Source organism: Leopardus geoffroyi, chromosome C1, assembly GCF_018350155.1.
Source record: "Leopardus geoffroyi isolate Oge1 chromosome C1, O.geoffroyi_Oge1_pat1.0, whole genome shotgun sequence".
Taxonomy (NCBI): domain Eukaryota; kingdom Metazoa; phylum Chordata; class Mammalia; order Carnivora; family Felidae; genus Leopardus; species Leopardus geoffroyi.
This window is the reverse complement of record NC_059328.1, coordinates 36998149-37015930: the sequence shown is the minus strand read 5'-3', so window position 1 is coordinate 37015930 and position 17782 is coordinate 36998149. Positions and strand designations below refer to the sequence as shown.

Genomic DNA, 17782 nt, shown 5'->3' with positions numbered 1-17782 from the left:
ACAGGGCTCGCTTCAGTTTACCTCATTAGCCCGACACAATGACAGTGGGGGGGGGGGCGGGCAGAGGGAGGAGGCGGCAAGGGGAGGCCCTTGCTCAGCGCTGAGAACTGAGCCAGCCGGGAAGATAATTGAATTAAGTGGCTTTTGTTAATGGTTTTTAAGACTCCGAAGTGTAAATAACATTTAGGGGCTTTCTTTTAATGGTGCTGGGGTTTTAGAGACCCAAGAGCTTAGAGGAGGCCCAGCAGGTCCCTGCCCCTCCCCCACCCCAGGGAGCTGCACGGTGACGCCTTGAAGTTAGACTGGGAGGAGCGAAGGGAAGGGCCAGAGAAGGTACGACAACTTCCTGGTGGGTCTTTGAACCAAGGCTGGGAGGGGACGTGAGCAAGGGAGGACAGAGAGGCTGGGGCTGACTGTGATGGCCTGCCCAGGCTGGAATGCCGCCATTGGACAAAATGAGCAGGGACGTCCCTGGGGTGTTACCAGAGGCACGGCTTGTAAGTGTTCAGGGGACACTGGGGCATCCAGTGTTCGTTCCTCATTGATGGGTCTCGGGACTTTATGGGTTTGTTGCTTATTGCCAGTGGGAGGGGCTCCCCTGGAAGGTGGTGAGGGCCTCGCCATGGCACACATGGGAAGGCTTCCTGGTGGATTAGACTAGACCTCAAGCTTCTGGTTTCGGAACCCAACCCCTGGCTTTCCTCAGTGACAACTTCTCCCTCTCTGCAAGTAAGAGCAGGTCCAGGAGCTCCTGGGGCTGGAGGCAAAGGGCTCTGACTAGATCCCAAGGAGCTGGAAGTGAGATGGGGCAGGACTGGCCCCAGGCCAGCCCATAAAGGGTTAAGGCATTAATCGCCCTGCATGCGACAAAGGGAAGTGGGTTTTCTGATCCAGAAAGGATCAGTCCGTGGGACGCCCCATCAGACCCTTCAGCGTGAAATTACACCCCAGCAGGGGTGCTCCCCCCCCCAACTACCCGCCTAGGCCTGGCACAGGATTAGGGCCTGGAGTCATCAGTTTAATAGATCCCACCTCCCCCACCCCCCCCCCCCCACCACCCCCTCTCTCCCAGGAGCCTTCAGTCCTTCCTCCAGGCCCGGGCCAACCTCTTTACTCACCTGCTGTCCACCTGGCTATGGATCTGTCTGGTCATCTCTGGCTTCACTCTTAGTCTGGTCATTCCACCGGTCTCCTTGGCTGAACCCTGACCCCAGCCATGCACTGAGCCTTGACCCCACTCTCTATTTTAGTTTCTTCATAACCTTTAATCAGCATCCCAGATGTATTTGTTTCATTGCTTATCTGTGTCTCTCCCCACTAGCACTAAGTGCATTTGGAGCTGAGACAGTCTGTTCATCACTGTATCCCCAGCACCCCAGCTCTGTCTGGCCTGTGGACGGTACTCAATAAAATTAACTGACTGAAGTGCCTCCCGTTCACCTGACAAAGCTTGGGCTGTGGTCCCTAAACTCTGGACATTGGTGCTCAGGACTGAGAGGTAGGAGCTAAAGCCTGTGCTGGGACAGAGCCATGGCCTCCAGAAGAGACAGGGGGCTGTGCTATTGCTCTGCCTCAGGGCCAGCTTCATCTCATAAGGATGTCATGAGTGAGAAAAGAGAAGGGAGAGGGTGCTCACCCATCCTTGGGTGCCATCCCTGAAGACCCTTTCACCTACTTCCTTAGGCTGCTGCTAGGCCTTTGCTACACAAGTCCCTCTAAGCCCTGTCTGCACCTACAACTGGCCATACCCAGCATAGAAAGAGGTCCTGGAGGGGCGCCTGGGTGGCTCAGTCGGTTAAGTGGCCGACTTTGGCTCAGGTCATGATCTCGCGGTCCGTGAGTTTGAGCCCCGCGTCAGGCTCTGTGCTGACAGCTCAGAGTCTGGAGCCTGTTTCAGATTCTGTGTCTCCCTCTCTCTGACCCTCCCCCGTCCATGCTCTGTCTCTCTCTGTCTCAAAAATAAATAAACGTTAAAAAAAAAAATTAAAAAAAAAAAAAAAAAGAAAGAGGTCCTGGAAGGAACCCTTGAGGAAACTGGGGAAGGTGGGGGTGGGGTGTGAATATCACACAGTAAAGAAAACCAAGCAGGACATTCAGAAACCAAGGCTCTCTAAGGCAGGCATGCAGCCTGTATAGACTATCCTCCAACATCTACACAGGAAACAGAGGCCTAGAAAAAGCCAGGGCTTGCTCAAGGCCGCACGGCAAGGCCAGACAGGAATCAGGTGCCCCAGATTGTAGGCAGAGCTTGTCCTTCATACTGTCCCTCCAGTTCAACTTGACAAGAATGGTATTCAGGTTGAATACTAACTCGGAGCCAGGCTTTGGGCCATGCCATGTCCTGCCCGGGGTGTTCCATCTGCGTGTGGGTAAGAACTATATGCAGTAGCCAAGGGGGTTCAAGAGAGGGAAGGGGCTTCCTCTCCCCTGGTGTTATCAGGCCAGACTCCCTGGAGAGGGTGGTTTGTGAGTGGGTTCTGTATAATGACTAGACTTTCCCCAGGAGGAATCAGCAGGAGCAAAGGCACGTGGGAAAGGGCACAGTGAGTGTGTGAGGCCCCACATGATTTGGTTGGACATCCCAGAACAAGATGAATAGACACGCTCTGTGTGCACAGTCCCCCACCCCCACCCCAGACCGGGGCCTGATGAGGAGGTGGCAGGTTTCAGCACAGCAGGAGGAAGAACTTCACAAGAGTCAGACCTGGCAAGGAGCTCCCCATCCCTGCAGATTTGTGAGCAGGGGCTGGGTGTTAGTGACCCCTGCCCGAATGGAGACTGAACTAGAGATCCCTGCAGATGTCTGTTCTGAGAACCTGTAGCAAGAACCTCCAGCCCATCCCTAAGCCTGCTCCTCCAGCGGGCCAGCTGCCACCCCTACCCTTGTCCATTCCCTTGGGCTTGGCAGGGTTCTGGTGGCTGGAATGGGGGAGAAGGAGATGAGAAGGCAGGCAGATAGACTCCTCCTGCACCTCCAGCTACTCAGGGTCCTGTCTGTGTATCGTAGCGTCCACCCAGTCCAGTCTAAGGTACTTGAGTCCAAGCCTGACTTAAAAACAGGACTAAGACCCTGAGAGGGACTTTCCCCATATCCCACAGTCCGAGAGGCGGATTGAAGGTGGCTTGCAAAGAGCAGACTGAAGGTGAGCCCGAATGAGGGAAGCATTTCGGGCCATTTGTCGGTGCTGCCTCCAGAGGGAGAGGCCCCAGGGTCTGAGGATATCCTGTACCTTCTAAAAGAACCGAAACTCTCTTCCTTCTCTCCCGTGTTGTCAAGCATCCGCTTCAGCCTAATCTGGATTCTTCCTGAGGTAATGGAGCTCCTGTTTCTTGGAATTCTCCCTCCGAGAGAATCTTAAGGGAGACACCAAAGCGTCTTTCCCCCCACCCCTGACCGCCCAGCACATCTGCATGGAGGCGGGGGGATGGAGGGGGTGACCCTGTGAAGGACCCAGGCTTCCAGGTCTGCCAGGCTGCTCAGGTGGAGATGGCGACAAAGAGCGGCTTTGTGCACACACGCTCACACTCACATGCGCCCGCACACGCCCCACACAAGCTCTTTCCAAGAACGGCTCTCCAAGCCTGGTTGCCAAGATAAAGGAGCCACTGGGCGGTCAGCCCCCAGGAGGAAATATCGCTCCTGTGGCCTTTGTTGTTCAAAGGGCTTTGCGAAATCTCCAGACTCCTCTTGGAACAGATCCCGGGCTGAGGTGGCGGTTTCCCGCAGCTGGAGACATAGGCGAGGATGGCATGGCCTCCTGGGCCAGGCAGGGGGGAGGAGAACCCCAGGGGGCCAGGCTTGGAGTCATGAGCAGCCCAACAGAAGTATAATCCTTCACTTCCATACTTCCATTATTAGCTCACTCAATTCCCACAGGCCTGGGGGTAGGCAGAGATCTCCCCATTTTACAGTGATAAAACAGAGGTCCAGAGAAGCCTAGAGTTTATTAAACGGCCCCACCGTGAGTTAATGCTAGCAATGAGAGCGACTTGGCACCCGTCTCAGACTTAGCTCAGCCCTACCCCAAATTGAGCCCTGCCCTGGCCACATTCTGAGCCCCAACTCTGACCTCTGAGTTGTGATTTGCCCTAGACTGAGCCCCGCCCCTGGCCTCAATTGATCCCTGATTCCAGCTACACACCGAGCTTTGACCCTGGCCCCTAACAGAACTATGCCCTACCCCAGACTGGTCCCTGATCCTAGCCTCAGATTGCCTCTCCTATTACCTGTAAGCCTCATATGAGGTCAGGGATCTGTGCTTCTCATTCACCTGTGCTGCTTTACATTTCTAAGTGTGTGATTACTCAAGTAATCTCTAGTTTACCTACTAGATTATATATAGGGCTAGGGGGCTGAGTCTATTTTGTTTGTCAGCACTTACAATAGTGTAGTGATAGCAATAATAACAAACATTTGTTGAGCATTTACTAAATGCCAGGCTCTGGGCTAAGCGTTTTACAGATGCTGTCTCATTGAATCCTCACAGAGATCCCTGAAGTAGGTGTTATCCTGAGTCCACTTTACAGATGAGGACACTGAGCCCCAAGGCCACACTAGGAGGAGGGGTGCGGAAGTACAGGATGCTCTCAGTAGTTCCCTTATCCATCACACTCAGCTGCCTGGTGAGGGGAGGGGGCCGAGAGGGAAGCCTCAGATGTAAGAGGCAGCGGAGGCATTCGGGCAGGTGGGAACAGCTGAGGGCTTTCTAGAGACCGAGTTTCTGAAGCCACAGAAGGGCTGGGCTGAGGGAGATTGTGATGAGGGAGCCACACCGGCTATGTAATGTGTGGAGTCCAAGGCAAAATGAAAGTGCGGGGCGCTTGTTTACGAATTAAGGATTTCCAGATGGCAACATCAGAACATTATAGGGCTTGAGCCCAGAGCCCTGTGTGGCCACAACTCGCACGTCCACGAAGGCAGCCCTGAGAGGGAGGACAGTGTGTGAGGATGGACGTGTGTGGATCAGGAAACGTGGGTGCTGCAGCCAAGGACGGACTCACGTGGGCATTCGGGCAGTATCTTCAGCAGGCACGGGGCAGCAGTCACGGAGTATCTTTGGACAGCAAGCTGGCAGCGTAGCTAAGGAGGCCGCGTGTGGAGGGGGGTTGGTGCCATGCTCAGGGTGTTCAGGGGCGCCCATCTAGAGTGTAAACTAAGAATGCATGTCTGGGAGCTGGGGCGAGTGTGTATGGAACATCCAGGCAACAGACCACGGGCTTGGGTCTGAGGGCTTGTGTGGGGGCGGGGGGGGGTGTGTCCGTGAGTAGGAGAGAGACAGACATTCTGGGACTGTGCAGCCCACGCGGAAGCCAGCATGTCCCATTGGTGCATGAGAGAGGGTATGTGTGTATGTGGTTGTGAGTGCGAGAAAAGGTGCATGTGCAATTGTGAGTGTATGGGAGTGTGTGTGTGTGACTGTGTGAGGACGTGTGCGTATCTCCACCCACCCCCCTGGGCACGGGCCTGTGCTGCCCTCCCTGTTGTGAGGGGCTCCCAGGTGAACGTGTCCCCCGGCCCGGCCCCAGGCCTCTGTGGGGCCAGAACCCTCCCAGAGACATTCCAGCCCCGCCATAGGGTGGGCAGACCACAGAGCTGCCTCCAAGGCTGCTGGAGTGATCCTGGGCCTGTGGTGTCAGGTTCCCGGTGGTGCCGGGCCCTCCCTCTGCAGCCCTCTGAGGGCCTTTGTTGGAAGTTCAGACAAACTTGTCAGGGGGGCGGGCAGGAGGCCACCTCCTAATCGGCTTTCCCAGAAGGGAGAGGAGAATGAGAGATGGAGGGGGGGGGCGCTCCAGTCCCCACAGCTCTGTGGGAAAAGGGGGGGAGGGGCAGGCCTAGCCCTACTGGCCCTAAAGCGGCCCTAAAGCCGTCCATCCCCCACGACCTCTCGGAAGGTGCCCTATCCCCTAGGCCGCTGAGGAGCCAGACTCCTGGACTCAAAGAACACTGGGGCCAAGGCCTAAGAAAAGGAGGCTTTGGGGAGAAGTTTCAGGGAGCCCCCCCTCCCGATTTTCTCATCTCACCTACCACATACTATCTGAACACCTTCTGCATGCCAGGCAACCAACACCCCAGCCTCCTCTGGGGCTTTCTCCTCTTTAGCTCATCTGAGCCTCCCAGCCAGCAGGCTGGTCATAATTAACGATTCCCATTCAACAGAAGAGGATACTGAGGACCAGAGAGGGCAGTTATTTGCCATAGTAAATAACACGCTGAGAGTAGCTTGTCCCAACCCCATAATAGAATCTTCTCTGCTTCGTTGGATTTCCCTGAGGTGCCATCCTCACCGTCACTCTGTGTGCTCTCTTATGATAACGAGGCTTCATCCACCATGTCTCTGTTGACAACCACCAAGGTGAAGAGCATGGATTCCGAGGTTAGCCAGGGTCATACCTTGGTTCACTTATTACTAGCTGCATGGTCATGGACAAGTTGTTTAACTGCTCTGTGCCTCATTTTCCTCATCTATACAATGGAGATAATAGTGCCTACTGCATAGAGTTGTGTGAGAATTAAAGTACCAGGCACAAGGAAAGGGCTATGTAGTATTTGTTAAAGAAATTAAAGTCTAGGTCAGCAGTGCAGACAGACCCGTCCCTTGAGCCCTGGTCCAGTACACTCCAACATCTTCCCTTGAATAAACTGAAGGTTCCTCAGATGCAGCAAACAAGGCCAGCCCGAGCTCAGGCTCATTTCCCCAAGACTCACCCCAGCCCAAGGGTCTCCATCTAGCATGTTGCCAAACCAGAGACTCAGCGGCAACCTTGACTTTTCCTATTCCTACAGTCGCCTCAGTAATTCTAGTTCCTAGATTACTCACCCATCTGACCCCTTCTCCCAGACCACATGGATGCCACCCTCCTCTCACGAGGACATGACAATGGCCTCCCCTCCGGTCCCCCAGCCTCCTCATGAACCACCATACTACAAAGAGATGGGGGGATGGGTTTACTAAAATGCAGTCTGATCAGCCCCCTCCCCCACTGGAAATAACTCCCAATGCCCCCCACAGCTCTCAGGCTTGAATCCAAGCTCACAGCTTCTCTTTCCATTCTCAACCTCTGACTAGCCACCCCCCCCCCCGCCATGTTCAGTGCCACCCAGACCAGCCCTTTGCTCAGGGCTCAGGGCTCAGGGCTCAGGGGCTCACCCAGCCAGCTAAGTCTTGCAGCTTTGTATGTGCTGTGTCTCTCCCGGGACACCCTTCCCTCTTGCCCTGCTGGTGAACACTGGACCCATGAAGCACAGCTCCGAAGTCCTTCTCCCAAGGGGCCTTCCTGACCTCCCCAGGCTGAGCGAGTGACGCCTCTTCTGTACTCCCTTAGTTCTCTATTTTTCAACCCCAAATCACCTTGCGCTGTAACTGTCTTGAGAGCACTTTGTCCTCGCTTGTTTCCATACCCAGCACCCAACGCAGGGACAAGCATACAGCGGATGCTCAGTAAGTGTTGAGTAGACGAGTGACTCGGGTTGCAGGGCTACCAGGGCACCTCCTACACCAGGGAATGCGTGTGCTTCAGGGCTGAAGTATGTAGGAGGCACACAGTGGTTCAGGTCTGGGAGGGAGCAGTGAGAGACTTGGGGCAGACATTTGATCTGCCAGCCCCTCCTAGGGAGGTGGGAAGGCAAGGTGAAGGGGGGTGTCCCGCCTAATCCTCAGCCCTACTGGGGAGAGAGGAATGTGTCTCCTGGGTCAGCACAGGGAAATGGGGAGGTCACGGCCCTCCCAGGGTCCCTGCAGCTTGAGGCACCTGCCCCCTAGAAACCCAGGAGACAGCTCCCTGCACACTATTCAGGCTTGCTGGGCTTCTACCAGCAAATCTTCAGAGGGGACTCTCACCACCCCCAAACCCCAGCCTTGAGCTTGTACTACCCTTGCTGGCTCAAGGGCCCTGTACAGACACTCTGGAACCCCAGGGAAGGGCAGTGAAAGCTGAATAGAGAAGATGCCTGTACTCTTTTTCTTGAAATGCAGCAGAAATGCATGCACACGTGCACGCGCGCACACACACACACACACACTTATGAATTCATGGCACAGGTTCTCATACATACTTATAGACTTATAGGCTATAATCACACACACACACACACACACACACACACACACACACACACATACACACACTGCTCACCCTAAGCTGGAAGGACCTTCATAAATCTCTAATCCATCCTGCCACCCATAGCAGAAATCTCTTCTTCATTCTCTATTTGTTCATCTCTGAGGACAAAGAGCTCATTCCCTCCAGAGGTCGTCCATCCCACTGGAGAACAGCTCTGGCTTTAGGTGCAAATGTACCTGTCTGTCATCCCTCTCTGGGCCTGGCTTACTTGCTGTTTCCCACGGAATCCCCTGCCTCTCCTTATCCTGCAGACCCATCATCCCAGGCTGCCCTGAATACCCCCAAGTGCCCTGCACCTGCCACAAGTACTGTGGTCTAAACAGCCCACAGAAGATGGAACCCTCCCCCACCCTGGTCCCTCTGTTCCCCACAACCACTCCAGACAACAGCCACGGTTGGTAAGGGCCATGGAGAGAGCCACGAGGCCAGTATGGGAGTGGCCAATCATGAGGCATGCCTGCCTCCCACCCCCACTGTCCACAGTGCTGGACAAGCAGGAAATAGACCTTGAGACGCTCAGCCCACTGCAGGCATCTCTGGGAATGAATGTGGACCAAGGGCTGTGCTGCCGGATTCTTTTATTAGCCAAGAAGGACAAAGAACAGGTCACAACATCACAGGAAATCAGACAGACGGACGGATCACAGGACAGAGTGTCATGCTGCACTACGCAGGAGGCAGGGCAGGGAGGGGGAAATTTGAGTCTTGCTTTTTTCAACTAACAGAATAAATAAATACAGTACACAGTGTTTTTGCCACGGCCTGGCACAACCTCTAAGCACAAATGGTCACAAAACAGCTGGTTTGGAAAGCAGTCTGTACAGCCCTCCAGCTGCCAAGTCGGGGTTGGGGGCCCAGGCCCCTGGACCATGCTCAGGGGAAGTGAGGAAGCAGGGAAAATGAAGACCTCAAATGAGAGGGAGAGGTGAGGAATGAGGCTTTCCTGGAAGGAATGGTCAGAGATAGAGCCTCACGGTGAGCCAGCAGGCCCCAGGGGAGGCTTCAATCTCAGGTACAAGGGGCCCACACCAAGCCCATACCCTCTGACTCCTGTAGGAGACACATGGTACACTCTCCTCCAGCTCTCTAGCTGTCTTCAGTAACAGGCTGGTCCCCTAAACTAGGCTGACATCTGCACAGGGGCAGGGGATCATGTATACTTTCCCTGCCTTTTCTGGGATAGTGGAATTGGATCAGTTGAATGAGGAAATGTCGACAAAGATCCGAGAGAAGCTGGGCTGAGCTCCAGCCAAGACAGAACATGACTCCAGGGTGGACTTGCCCTTTAGGAGGTCAGGGGAGGCTTCCTGGAGAAGATGGTAATATCTAGAGCTGTTGGATTCCAAGGCCTACTGACAGTCACCTGCATCCAGGGACTGCAAAAGGTGTCAGTCCCCATGCCTCATCTAGATGAGACTGCTTTCATTGCAGAAACAGACCTTCCTGGAGCTGATCCCAGAAGACAAACCAAAAATCCCTTCTGTCTCAGAAAGTCTCCATCCTTCAGTCTTCCTGCCTGAGTCCCTTTTCCTCTGATGCTCCAGTGGCTGTTAAATTCACCTTCCAAATCCCAGATCCCAGATCCTGGTTCAACTGATCCCCCTCACCTGCCTGCCACATCAAGGTGAAGTCTTTAGCCTGGATTCAAGGCCCTCAGCCCCACCTCTCATGAAACAAGGGCCCCCTGCCCCACCATCCACCTAGTCTCACTCCGTTGCCTTATTAAAATAGCTTTCCTGGCCCAGGCGACCATCCCCCTCACTCCGCCCCCCCAAAGCCTCCTCCATCCTACCCAGCTCAGAAAAACACCATCCCCGCACAAACGCCAAGAATGATGGGCATCTACTGCTCTGCAAACCAGTCCTACCTGGCCCCAGCAGGGGCCTCTGCCTCCTACCACTGGGAGAAGAGACACACCTTAGGAATCTTTACCCTGGTTTCCAGATGCAATTTCTGTAAGTAGAGTGTTGAGGGTTCAGTGGTGAGCCACAAAGGGTTGAGGATCATGACTCAGAATCTGTGCAAGCCATTCCCCTCCCCTTGCCCTGAGTCCCTGACACCCTGTAAAGGCATGGAGATGGGGCAACCTCAAAAGCTGGCACTATGACTCAAGAAAATCAGGGTCAAATCCACATTTTCTCAACTAGAAGGGACCCATTATATTTATGGGGAAACTGAGACCCAGAAACTGTGGCCATGCTCATGCAAAGGCTTGTACGTACAACACTCATTGCTCCACAGCAAGGCAACAGTAAGTTTCCAATTCATCCACTGTACTTTTGAGAGCCTTTTTGTTGTTGTTGTTGTCATTGTTGTTGCTGTCGTTGTTAATTTAACTAAAAACTTCCACCCTGCAAGGGTTGTGAGCCCAGACATGCAGGATGTTACAGCTGGGCAGGACGTTACAGACCATCTAATCCAGATGGGGAAACAGGCCCAGAGAGGCTACGGGCTGACTCAAGGCCACACTGCTTTGAAGGGAAGTTTGCTGAGCTGGGCTCCTGGACATAAACAGGAACCCACTTTTCCATGCCAGTGACTAGCTGGACAGAAGCCCTGATTTCAACAATTAGCTCCAGGACGGCATGTCAACAGAAGCCTGAGACTATGCACTGCTGTGTGGTTTGCACTTATTGTGATCAGGAGTTAGGGTTCAGCCTTTCTTCCTGGCTCAGACGCACCCCTGCAGCAGACTCTAACTGCAGGACTTAGGGGCCAGGGAGTGGGAGAAAAGAATCTGCCCCATTCCTCTGAAAAGACCTCTCTCTGAGAGCCCCCCTCCCCTGTTGCCTCCCCCCAACCAGAGAAGTCTCACCAGAGAGACCTAGAACCCTGTGGTCAGTCCTGGATGAACACTGGTGGCCGTCCTCTGTCCTGGAGGTCTTACAGGCAGGGATGCCGCCATCCTATTGCCTGCCTCAGCCTGACTCCTGCCTCCACTCCCCTCCTCCTCCATCTTGGGTGGGGCCTCAAAGCTGAGAAAAGAGAGAGAAGAGAATGTGATTTGTGACCCCTTCTGGATGACAGGTCTGAGGGAGGACGGCTAAGGAGGCCAATGCCAGCTCCTGCCCTCAGCTCCAGTGGCAAAAGGGTCTCCAGCTAGGGCCTTACCACCTCTACTGGGGATGGAGAGGAACAGCAGCCTAGAGAGGCCAGTGCAGTGCAGGGAGGAGACAGGCAGGTGGGAAGAAGCAGGAGGAAGAACAGGAAAAAGCAAAATCACTACAACTAAGAAGTCACAATCCCAAACAAAACATAGCCTGGGAACTGACAACATCACACAGCCAGGACCAAAGAAAGAAAGCAGGAGCAGGGAGAAGAGATGTGGGCAAAGGTCCAGAGTGGGGAAGACAGAGGCTGGGAAGAGAGGGGTAGGAAACAGGACAGAGGCAGGTCAGGGAAGGAGAGGGGAGAGAGAGAGACAGAGGAAAGCCAGAGAGAGATGTGGACGCTGTACGGGGAGGCAAGGACGGCAGGGGGGCTGGGGCAGGCAGGGGCCTGAAAATATAGCTTTATATATTTATATTTATACCTCACATTCCACACATCGACTTACTAGGGGGCAAAGGGGAGGTAGGGAGGGCAGGGAGGAGGCCGTGCAGAGGGGAGGATCTGGCCACGGAGGGCCTCGCTCTCCTGCAGAGGCTGCGGGCGACCCAGCCTCCCCTCCTCCGATCCGGCCTCCGTGGGATCCAAGCAGGGCCATGCAGAAGGTGTGCAAGTGTGGGCTTCACCGGGGGCTGGGACTCAGGGAGCGGGATGGGGGCAGGACTCCAAGGCCCCAGGATCCCCGGGCTCATAGAGTGAACTCCATGCAAGCCGTCTGGGGGCAACCCTGGGGCTGGGAGGGGGCACCCAAGACCCCTGGCTGGGTTGGAGGCCAGCGGTCAGTTGGGCAGCGTATCGAGTCCCAGAGAGGCTGCGTGCTGCTTGGCCCGAAGCCGCAGGTTCTCAATGCTCGTGGTTTTACTGTTCAGGGCAGCAGAGGCAGGTGCCAGGCCTGCCGGGGGCGCGGGCAGCAGCGGGGACCCCCACACGCCCTGGTGGGCAGCAGCGGCTGCCGACAGGGACTGGTAGTAGGACTGGCAGTGCAGCGAGCCCAGCGGGGCCATGTTGACACCCAGGTAGGGGACGGCGGCAGCGGCGGCAGGGGCCGGGCCCCCCACTTCGAAGGATGAATAGTGCACTAGGTTGTTGGTGGCTGCCATATGCTGGCGGAATTGCTCCTGCAGACGGAAGAGGCTCAGCGGGGATGACGAGTAGGAGTGGGAGGGGCCCAGGAGGCCACCCCCGGGTGCTGCAGGAGCCAGGGCCAGGCTGCCTGGGGAATCTGCAAGCAGAGAACCGAGAACCAAGGGCTCAGGACAAGGACAGTGGTCTGCCAGGAGGGCCTCCCTCAGTCTTCCCACCCCTTGGCACTGCAGATAAGACAGGCATTGGCTGAAACCATATCCACTCATCTCAGCCAAGGCGTGTCCTGAAGCACCCCTCAGAATCCTGGGAGCGGGGGGAGCCAGGCTTCCTAGGGCAGTCCCAGAGACCCTGCCAGGGCCCCCCGTGTCTGACTTCTTGGGAGGACTGTCACCTCCCCTTCCCCTCTCCTGTCTGTGGCTCCCACCCCTCACCAGCTCTCTGCCTGGGCTCAGGATTTGTGTCTGAGCTATGCCGCACCCCACAGCTCTGTTCCCTCAGAAACGTGGCTCTGAGTCTGCTGCACGTGAGAGTCCCTGATACCAGTGTGGAATTCACCCGATAGGCACTGGTGCATCTGTGCTGGCTGTTAAAATACCATAGTATTTCCATAATGGTTGATAAACAGCTTTTGCCCTGGGCTCCCTAAGTCTCCTCCCCTGCCACCCGGCCCTCCCCGGAAAATACCTGGCACAGGCCTGCTACGGTCAACTCCTTTCTTTTATTTTTTATCTTTTTTTTTTGTTTGTTTTTTTGAGACAGAGAGACAGAGAGAATCTTAAGTAGGCTCCACGCCCAGCACTGAGCCCGATGTGGAGCCTGATGTGGGGCTCCACCTCACGACCCTGAGATCAGGACCTGAGCTGAAATCAAGAGTCAGATGCCTAATTGACTGAGGCACCCAGGCGCCCTGGCCAACTCCTTTCTAAGGGATCATGTCCTAGTGCCATGTGTTAAAAGCTGACTCTATCCCTGCTCTGATCCACCTCACATACCCAGGGCCCTGTCCAGCAGGATCTGGCTGTTTTCCCTCCACTGGGCCCCAGCCCGCCCACGGCACCTGCCAAGCCTCACCTGCCTTGGGGCTGCCCCTCTTGCAGCCCAGCCCCTTGCTCTCAGCCCCAGGGCTCTTCTCAGTTTTGGGATCCTCGACTCCTGCCCGGGGATCCTCCTCCCGGTCTGGCTGGTCCTCAGGGGCTGACTCACTGGCCGACTGCTCAGACAGGCTCAGATGAAGCTCGGCAGGGGGGTCGCCACTGGGCAGGTTTGGGGGCTGATCAGTCTCCAGCTGGGTGTCTGGGGTTGGGGCCTCAGCCTTGCTTTCCCCATGGGAGCCCTCGGCCTCCTTCTGCTTCTGGAGCTGCTCTTTCTGCAGGCTGCGCTGCTTCTTCCGGAACTTGGCCCTGCGGTTCTTGAACCACACCTGGGGATGGGAGAGCAGCTGTGGGTTGTGGAACTGGGTGCTCTGGGAGGGGATGTGCATGATAACATTGCCTCCCACCCCGCAGGAAACATCCACCCCGCAGGAAACATGCACCCCTGTCCCTTCCAAAACCCCACTCCTGTCATCGCAGGCATTCATGGAGGGAGCAGTTACACGGGCACTGAGGGATAAAAATGCTGGCTCCTGGGCAGAGGGAAGCCAGGTCGGTGGGCTGGTGCTTGTCTGCAAGGTCCACTTAGAGGAGCGGGGACCTACCTGCACCCGGGCCTCAGGCAGGTTGGTGCACATGGCCAGCCTCTCCCGCATCACCACATCTGGGTAGTGAGTCTTCTGGAAGGTCTTTTCCAGGGCCTCGAGCTGCTGGGCAGTGAACGCCGTGCGGCTACGGCGCTGTTTGCGATGCTGTGAGCCATAGCGGGCCTCCAAGATGATGTCTTGAAATGTACAGCCGTTGGAGGGCAAGGAGAGGGCGCCCATTTAATTACGGGAAATAGGTTTTGAATCTTACTTTGCTCTGACCCGCTGCAGACACCCAGGCTCCTGCAGAGCCGGGTCCTGGCCCTTTCCCCTTGGAAACCCCGCAACTTCTCTCCATACGGCTGGGGTTTTGAGATCTCTCCTTGCCCACGTTCACTATAAGGACCACAGAGGTCTAACTCATCTCCATAAACAGCTGTCAGGAATATGACTGAGAGCAGTCTTCCTCATTTGGTTTGAGGGTGTATGGGTAGATAGGTGGACATTGCCCTAAGATCCTCAAAGTCCTAGGATGCTGAGCATAATATTCCGAGACTACATGATGCTAATAATCTGTTTACCAGTGTCACAAAGGTTATAACGTCCTATAACCCTTAGATTCTGGATACCAACAGAATATTGGCCCCTGACCGTGAGAAGCCAGGCTGGCAGCAGGGATGGTATCTGCAAGGTCTAGTTAGGTGAGGTCTGACTGGTACACAATTCACTGGCACTTGATTCCATGTCCTCTGCGTATGACTCTGAGGATCCAAGTTGGCCTAAGAGTCTCTGATAGCAAGACCTGAGGCTCCTGCTCTTATGTCTCCTCAAAAGAAAGCCCGGCACTAGCAGGGCCCTCAGAGCACGGGGAAGTTTTTGCATCTAGTCTTGGCCCTTTTGGCTGCTTCCTCAAAGGACAAAAAAGACTAGGTTCTAACCACTGCTTGGATGGGAGACAGAGCTAATGGACTGTTGATTCTACCGTCCTGCTCACATGCTGGTAACATGAAAACCACTGAGGATAGAGGTCTGCCTAGGGCTGGTGTCTAGGATCCAGCCCTTCTGCTTGAGTACATCCTGGTGGATGGACAGTAACCTCTCTCCCCTGCCTCCCATAGCCCATAAATGGATCCTGGACTGCCTGTATTGAAGCGAACCTGAGCTGGGTCAGCCTCTGCTGGGGCTGCCAGAGTCTTTCCCCTGTCCTCCAGGCACTGGGGAGTCATCCACGGCGCTCTAAATGGGGAAGGAGGCAACTGGGTATCCAGAAAGGCTACCTTTGGGTTGCTCCTTCTTCAGTTTAGAGGGAGCCCTGAACCTCTCACAAACTGGCACTAATCCCAGCCTGGACTGAGCTCACACTGGTTACCTGGGGACTGGGGACCCCTCGGTCAGCTGAACCCTGGTTGAGGGAGCAGCGGCTCAGCACCCTGCTGCTGGCTCCAGGGGCCATACGGGTGGGTGATCACAGGGGAGGCCGGGCTGTCTGTACCGTCAGCAAAACTTTCTGCCAGAAGGCGAGGCCTCCAAACAAAGGCCCACCTAGAGCTCATGTCCTTCCTTCTTAAGAATTAAGAGAATTGGGGTGGAGTGCTAAATGTTCCCGTTCCTCTGCCCCCACCAGCAGAGAGGAGCCTCCACCCCCTGCCTCCTCTCTGGGTCTAGAGCACAGTGAGGAGCTGGTGTCACCACCAGGTTTGGGATAGGGAATCCACTCCAAATCAGAGATGCAGCCATAGCCAGGACAGGACTGTACCCACATTCCCACACTGGAGACTTATGCCCCACACTGATCTAAAGAAGACAACCAGGGGTCCAGGGATTTTGTTCACTGAGCCCTACCCCAAGGCCCCACAGGGTCTCGAGGAGTGGAAATGACTGCCCCGCCCTCCCCCAGGCCGACAGCTCTTCCCAGGCAGGGTCCTCCTATCCCATGCCTTTTCTGTGCCTCTGCTCATGCTGGTGCCCTCACCAGTCATTCCTTTTTAAGGCCTGGCTCCTCCCCCACAGCCTGCAGGAAGGCTTCTCTGACTACACCAGATGCCGCTGCTCTGAGCTGCCCCACCACTGGATCTTAGCCACACTCCTGCCGTGCTCTTCTATGGCTCCGTGAGCACCTGGTCTCCCTGGGGGTGCCCTGAAGTCCCCTGAGTACTGCCTGGCACAGGGCGGTGAACCCACATGGGTTCACTAGCTGCTCAAGGTTTGATCTGAGACAGGAGAGAATGGGCGGCCCCACCTCCTGGGAATCATGCCCCTCACCTATGCGGTCACATCCTTCTCACACCCAGCGAGGGGCTACAGGGCAGGGCAGCAAATCAGTAGAAGGGAGACGGGGACACAGGACTGCAGCTCCCTCATGGGCCCTTACCTTGGGACTTGAGGAATAATGACTTCTGAGCACTTACCAATCTCTGCTGAATCCTTTGCCTATGTTACCTCAAATAACTTCCCGATCATCCTATTGTCCCCTCTGATTAAAGGGGACACAGGCTCAGAGAGGAGAGGTGAATGCTCAGACCCCCAATAACTACAGACCTGGGGCTCCGAAGCTTATATTTTTAGCCCTAGTGTCATGTTCAAACCCTCCAGCCCCACCCCCCACCTAGATTTGACCTCTCTGAGCCTCAGTTTCCTTGTCCATAAAATGGAGATAATAACCTCCTTTATCGGGGTTGGATTTGATGCACAGAGAAAGCCTCACACAGCACCTGGCACACAACCAGCTGTTATTACTCGTATGACTCCCTGTGCCTGAAATACCCTCTCCCGGGCACTCCACTCCTCTTGCAGCGACTCCTCAAGGCGAGTCCCTTACCCTCCCGCCTCAGTCTTCATCTGCAAGATAGGCAGAGAGGCGGATGAGTCCCTCCCCCAAGGGGTCGTTAAGGGAATCCAAAGGCCAGGGCAGCACCAGTGCCCAGCACAGTCCTGGCAAACAAGGAGCGCTCTGGATGGTCACACATAGATTTTAAATTGATGCCTTTCTGTGTTGCTAAGTGACCTGGGTCTTCCATAGCCTCCCAGAGAAAAATTTCCCAGTGCTCCCTCCCTCCTGTCTTCAACTTCCAGAGCCTCCTCCCCCAGACCTCTCCTCCACCGCAGGCCCCACGGTTCTGTCCCCAAGGTCCCAACTCCGTGGCCCTTACCAGCCAGGCGCTCAGCCAGCGTAAGCGCATGCACCGATGGCCGGTAGTCGGGGGCGTGCTGGGCCTGCTGGGCCGCCTGCTGGTGCAGGTTGTACATGGCGCTGAGTGAGTTCATGGCATGCAGCGAGTAGCCATTCACCCCGTAGTGCTGCATCGCGGCGTGCGCCTGCGGACAGGGAAGAGGAGAGGAGACCTGAACCAGGGTATCACACTCCACCCTGGGGTAGACATCCCTAGCCTCGACCTTGGGTGTTCACCTCACCCCCGAGAGCTTCTGCCCCTCCATCAGAAAGTGGCCTGGGCTCTGGGCTCTGGAGTCAGACTGCCCGGGCTAGAATCTCAACTCTACCACTTAGGAGCTTTGTGACTTTTGGGCAAGTCACTTAACTTCTCTGCCCCTCCGTTTCTCCATCTGCAAAATGGGGCTAATAAGAGAAGTCTTTACAATAGGGCCTGGCACACAGTATGTGCTAAAAAATGTCAGTCACTGTGATTTATCAGTCCAATTGCTGCTTTATGCAGCCATCTCCATTTAGTCACCCAGGCACTTTCTTATCTGTACCTTCACTGATTCACTCACACACGTATTATTTACTCAACACCTACCGAGGCCCACATGGGGCCAAGTCCAGAGCTGGAC

At 55.4% G+C, this 17782-nt stretch overlaps 1 protein-coding gene across 1 annotated transcript; it reads right to left on the bottom strand.

The window, feature by feature from the left end:
* Positions 1-10973: 10973 nt before the first annotated feature.
* On the bottom strand, positions 10974-17305 carry DMBX1 (diencephalon/mesencephalon homeobox 1). Its single transcript, XM_045482410.1, has 4 exons — positions 17143-17305; positions 14012-14190; positions 13387-13735; positions 10974-12451 (listed from the first exon to the last, which is right to left on the bottom strand). Exons 1-4 carry the CDS (start codon positions 17294-17296, stop codon positions 12009-12011), a joined length of 1125 nt encoding a protein of 374 aa, XP_045338366.1. The 5' UTR covers positions 17297-17305; the 3' UTR covers positions 10974-12008.
* Positions 17306-17782: the final 477 nt, after the last annotated feature.

Bases quoted from the DNA above. Each gene is read 5' to 3' on its own strand.
- DMBX1 (XM_045482410.1), bottom strand. From the start codon at position 17,296: ATGCAGCACTACGGGGTGAATGGCTACTCGCTGCATGCCATGAACTCA. The intron at 13,736-14,011 runs GTAGGTCCCCGC...TCCCATCCCCAG, and splicing joins TGCCTGAGGCCCGGGTGCAG to GTGTGGTTCAAGAACCGCAG. The intron at 12,452-13,386 runs GTGAGGCTTGGC...CTCTGCTTGCAG, and splicing joins GAGGGGCAGCCCCAAGGCAG to ATTCCCCAGGCAGCCTGGCC.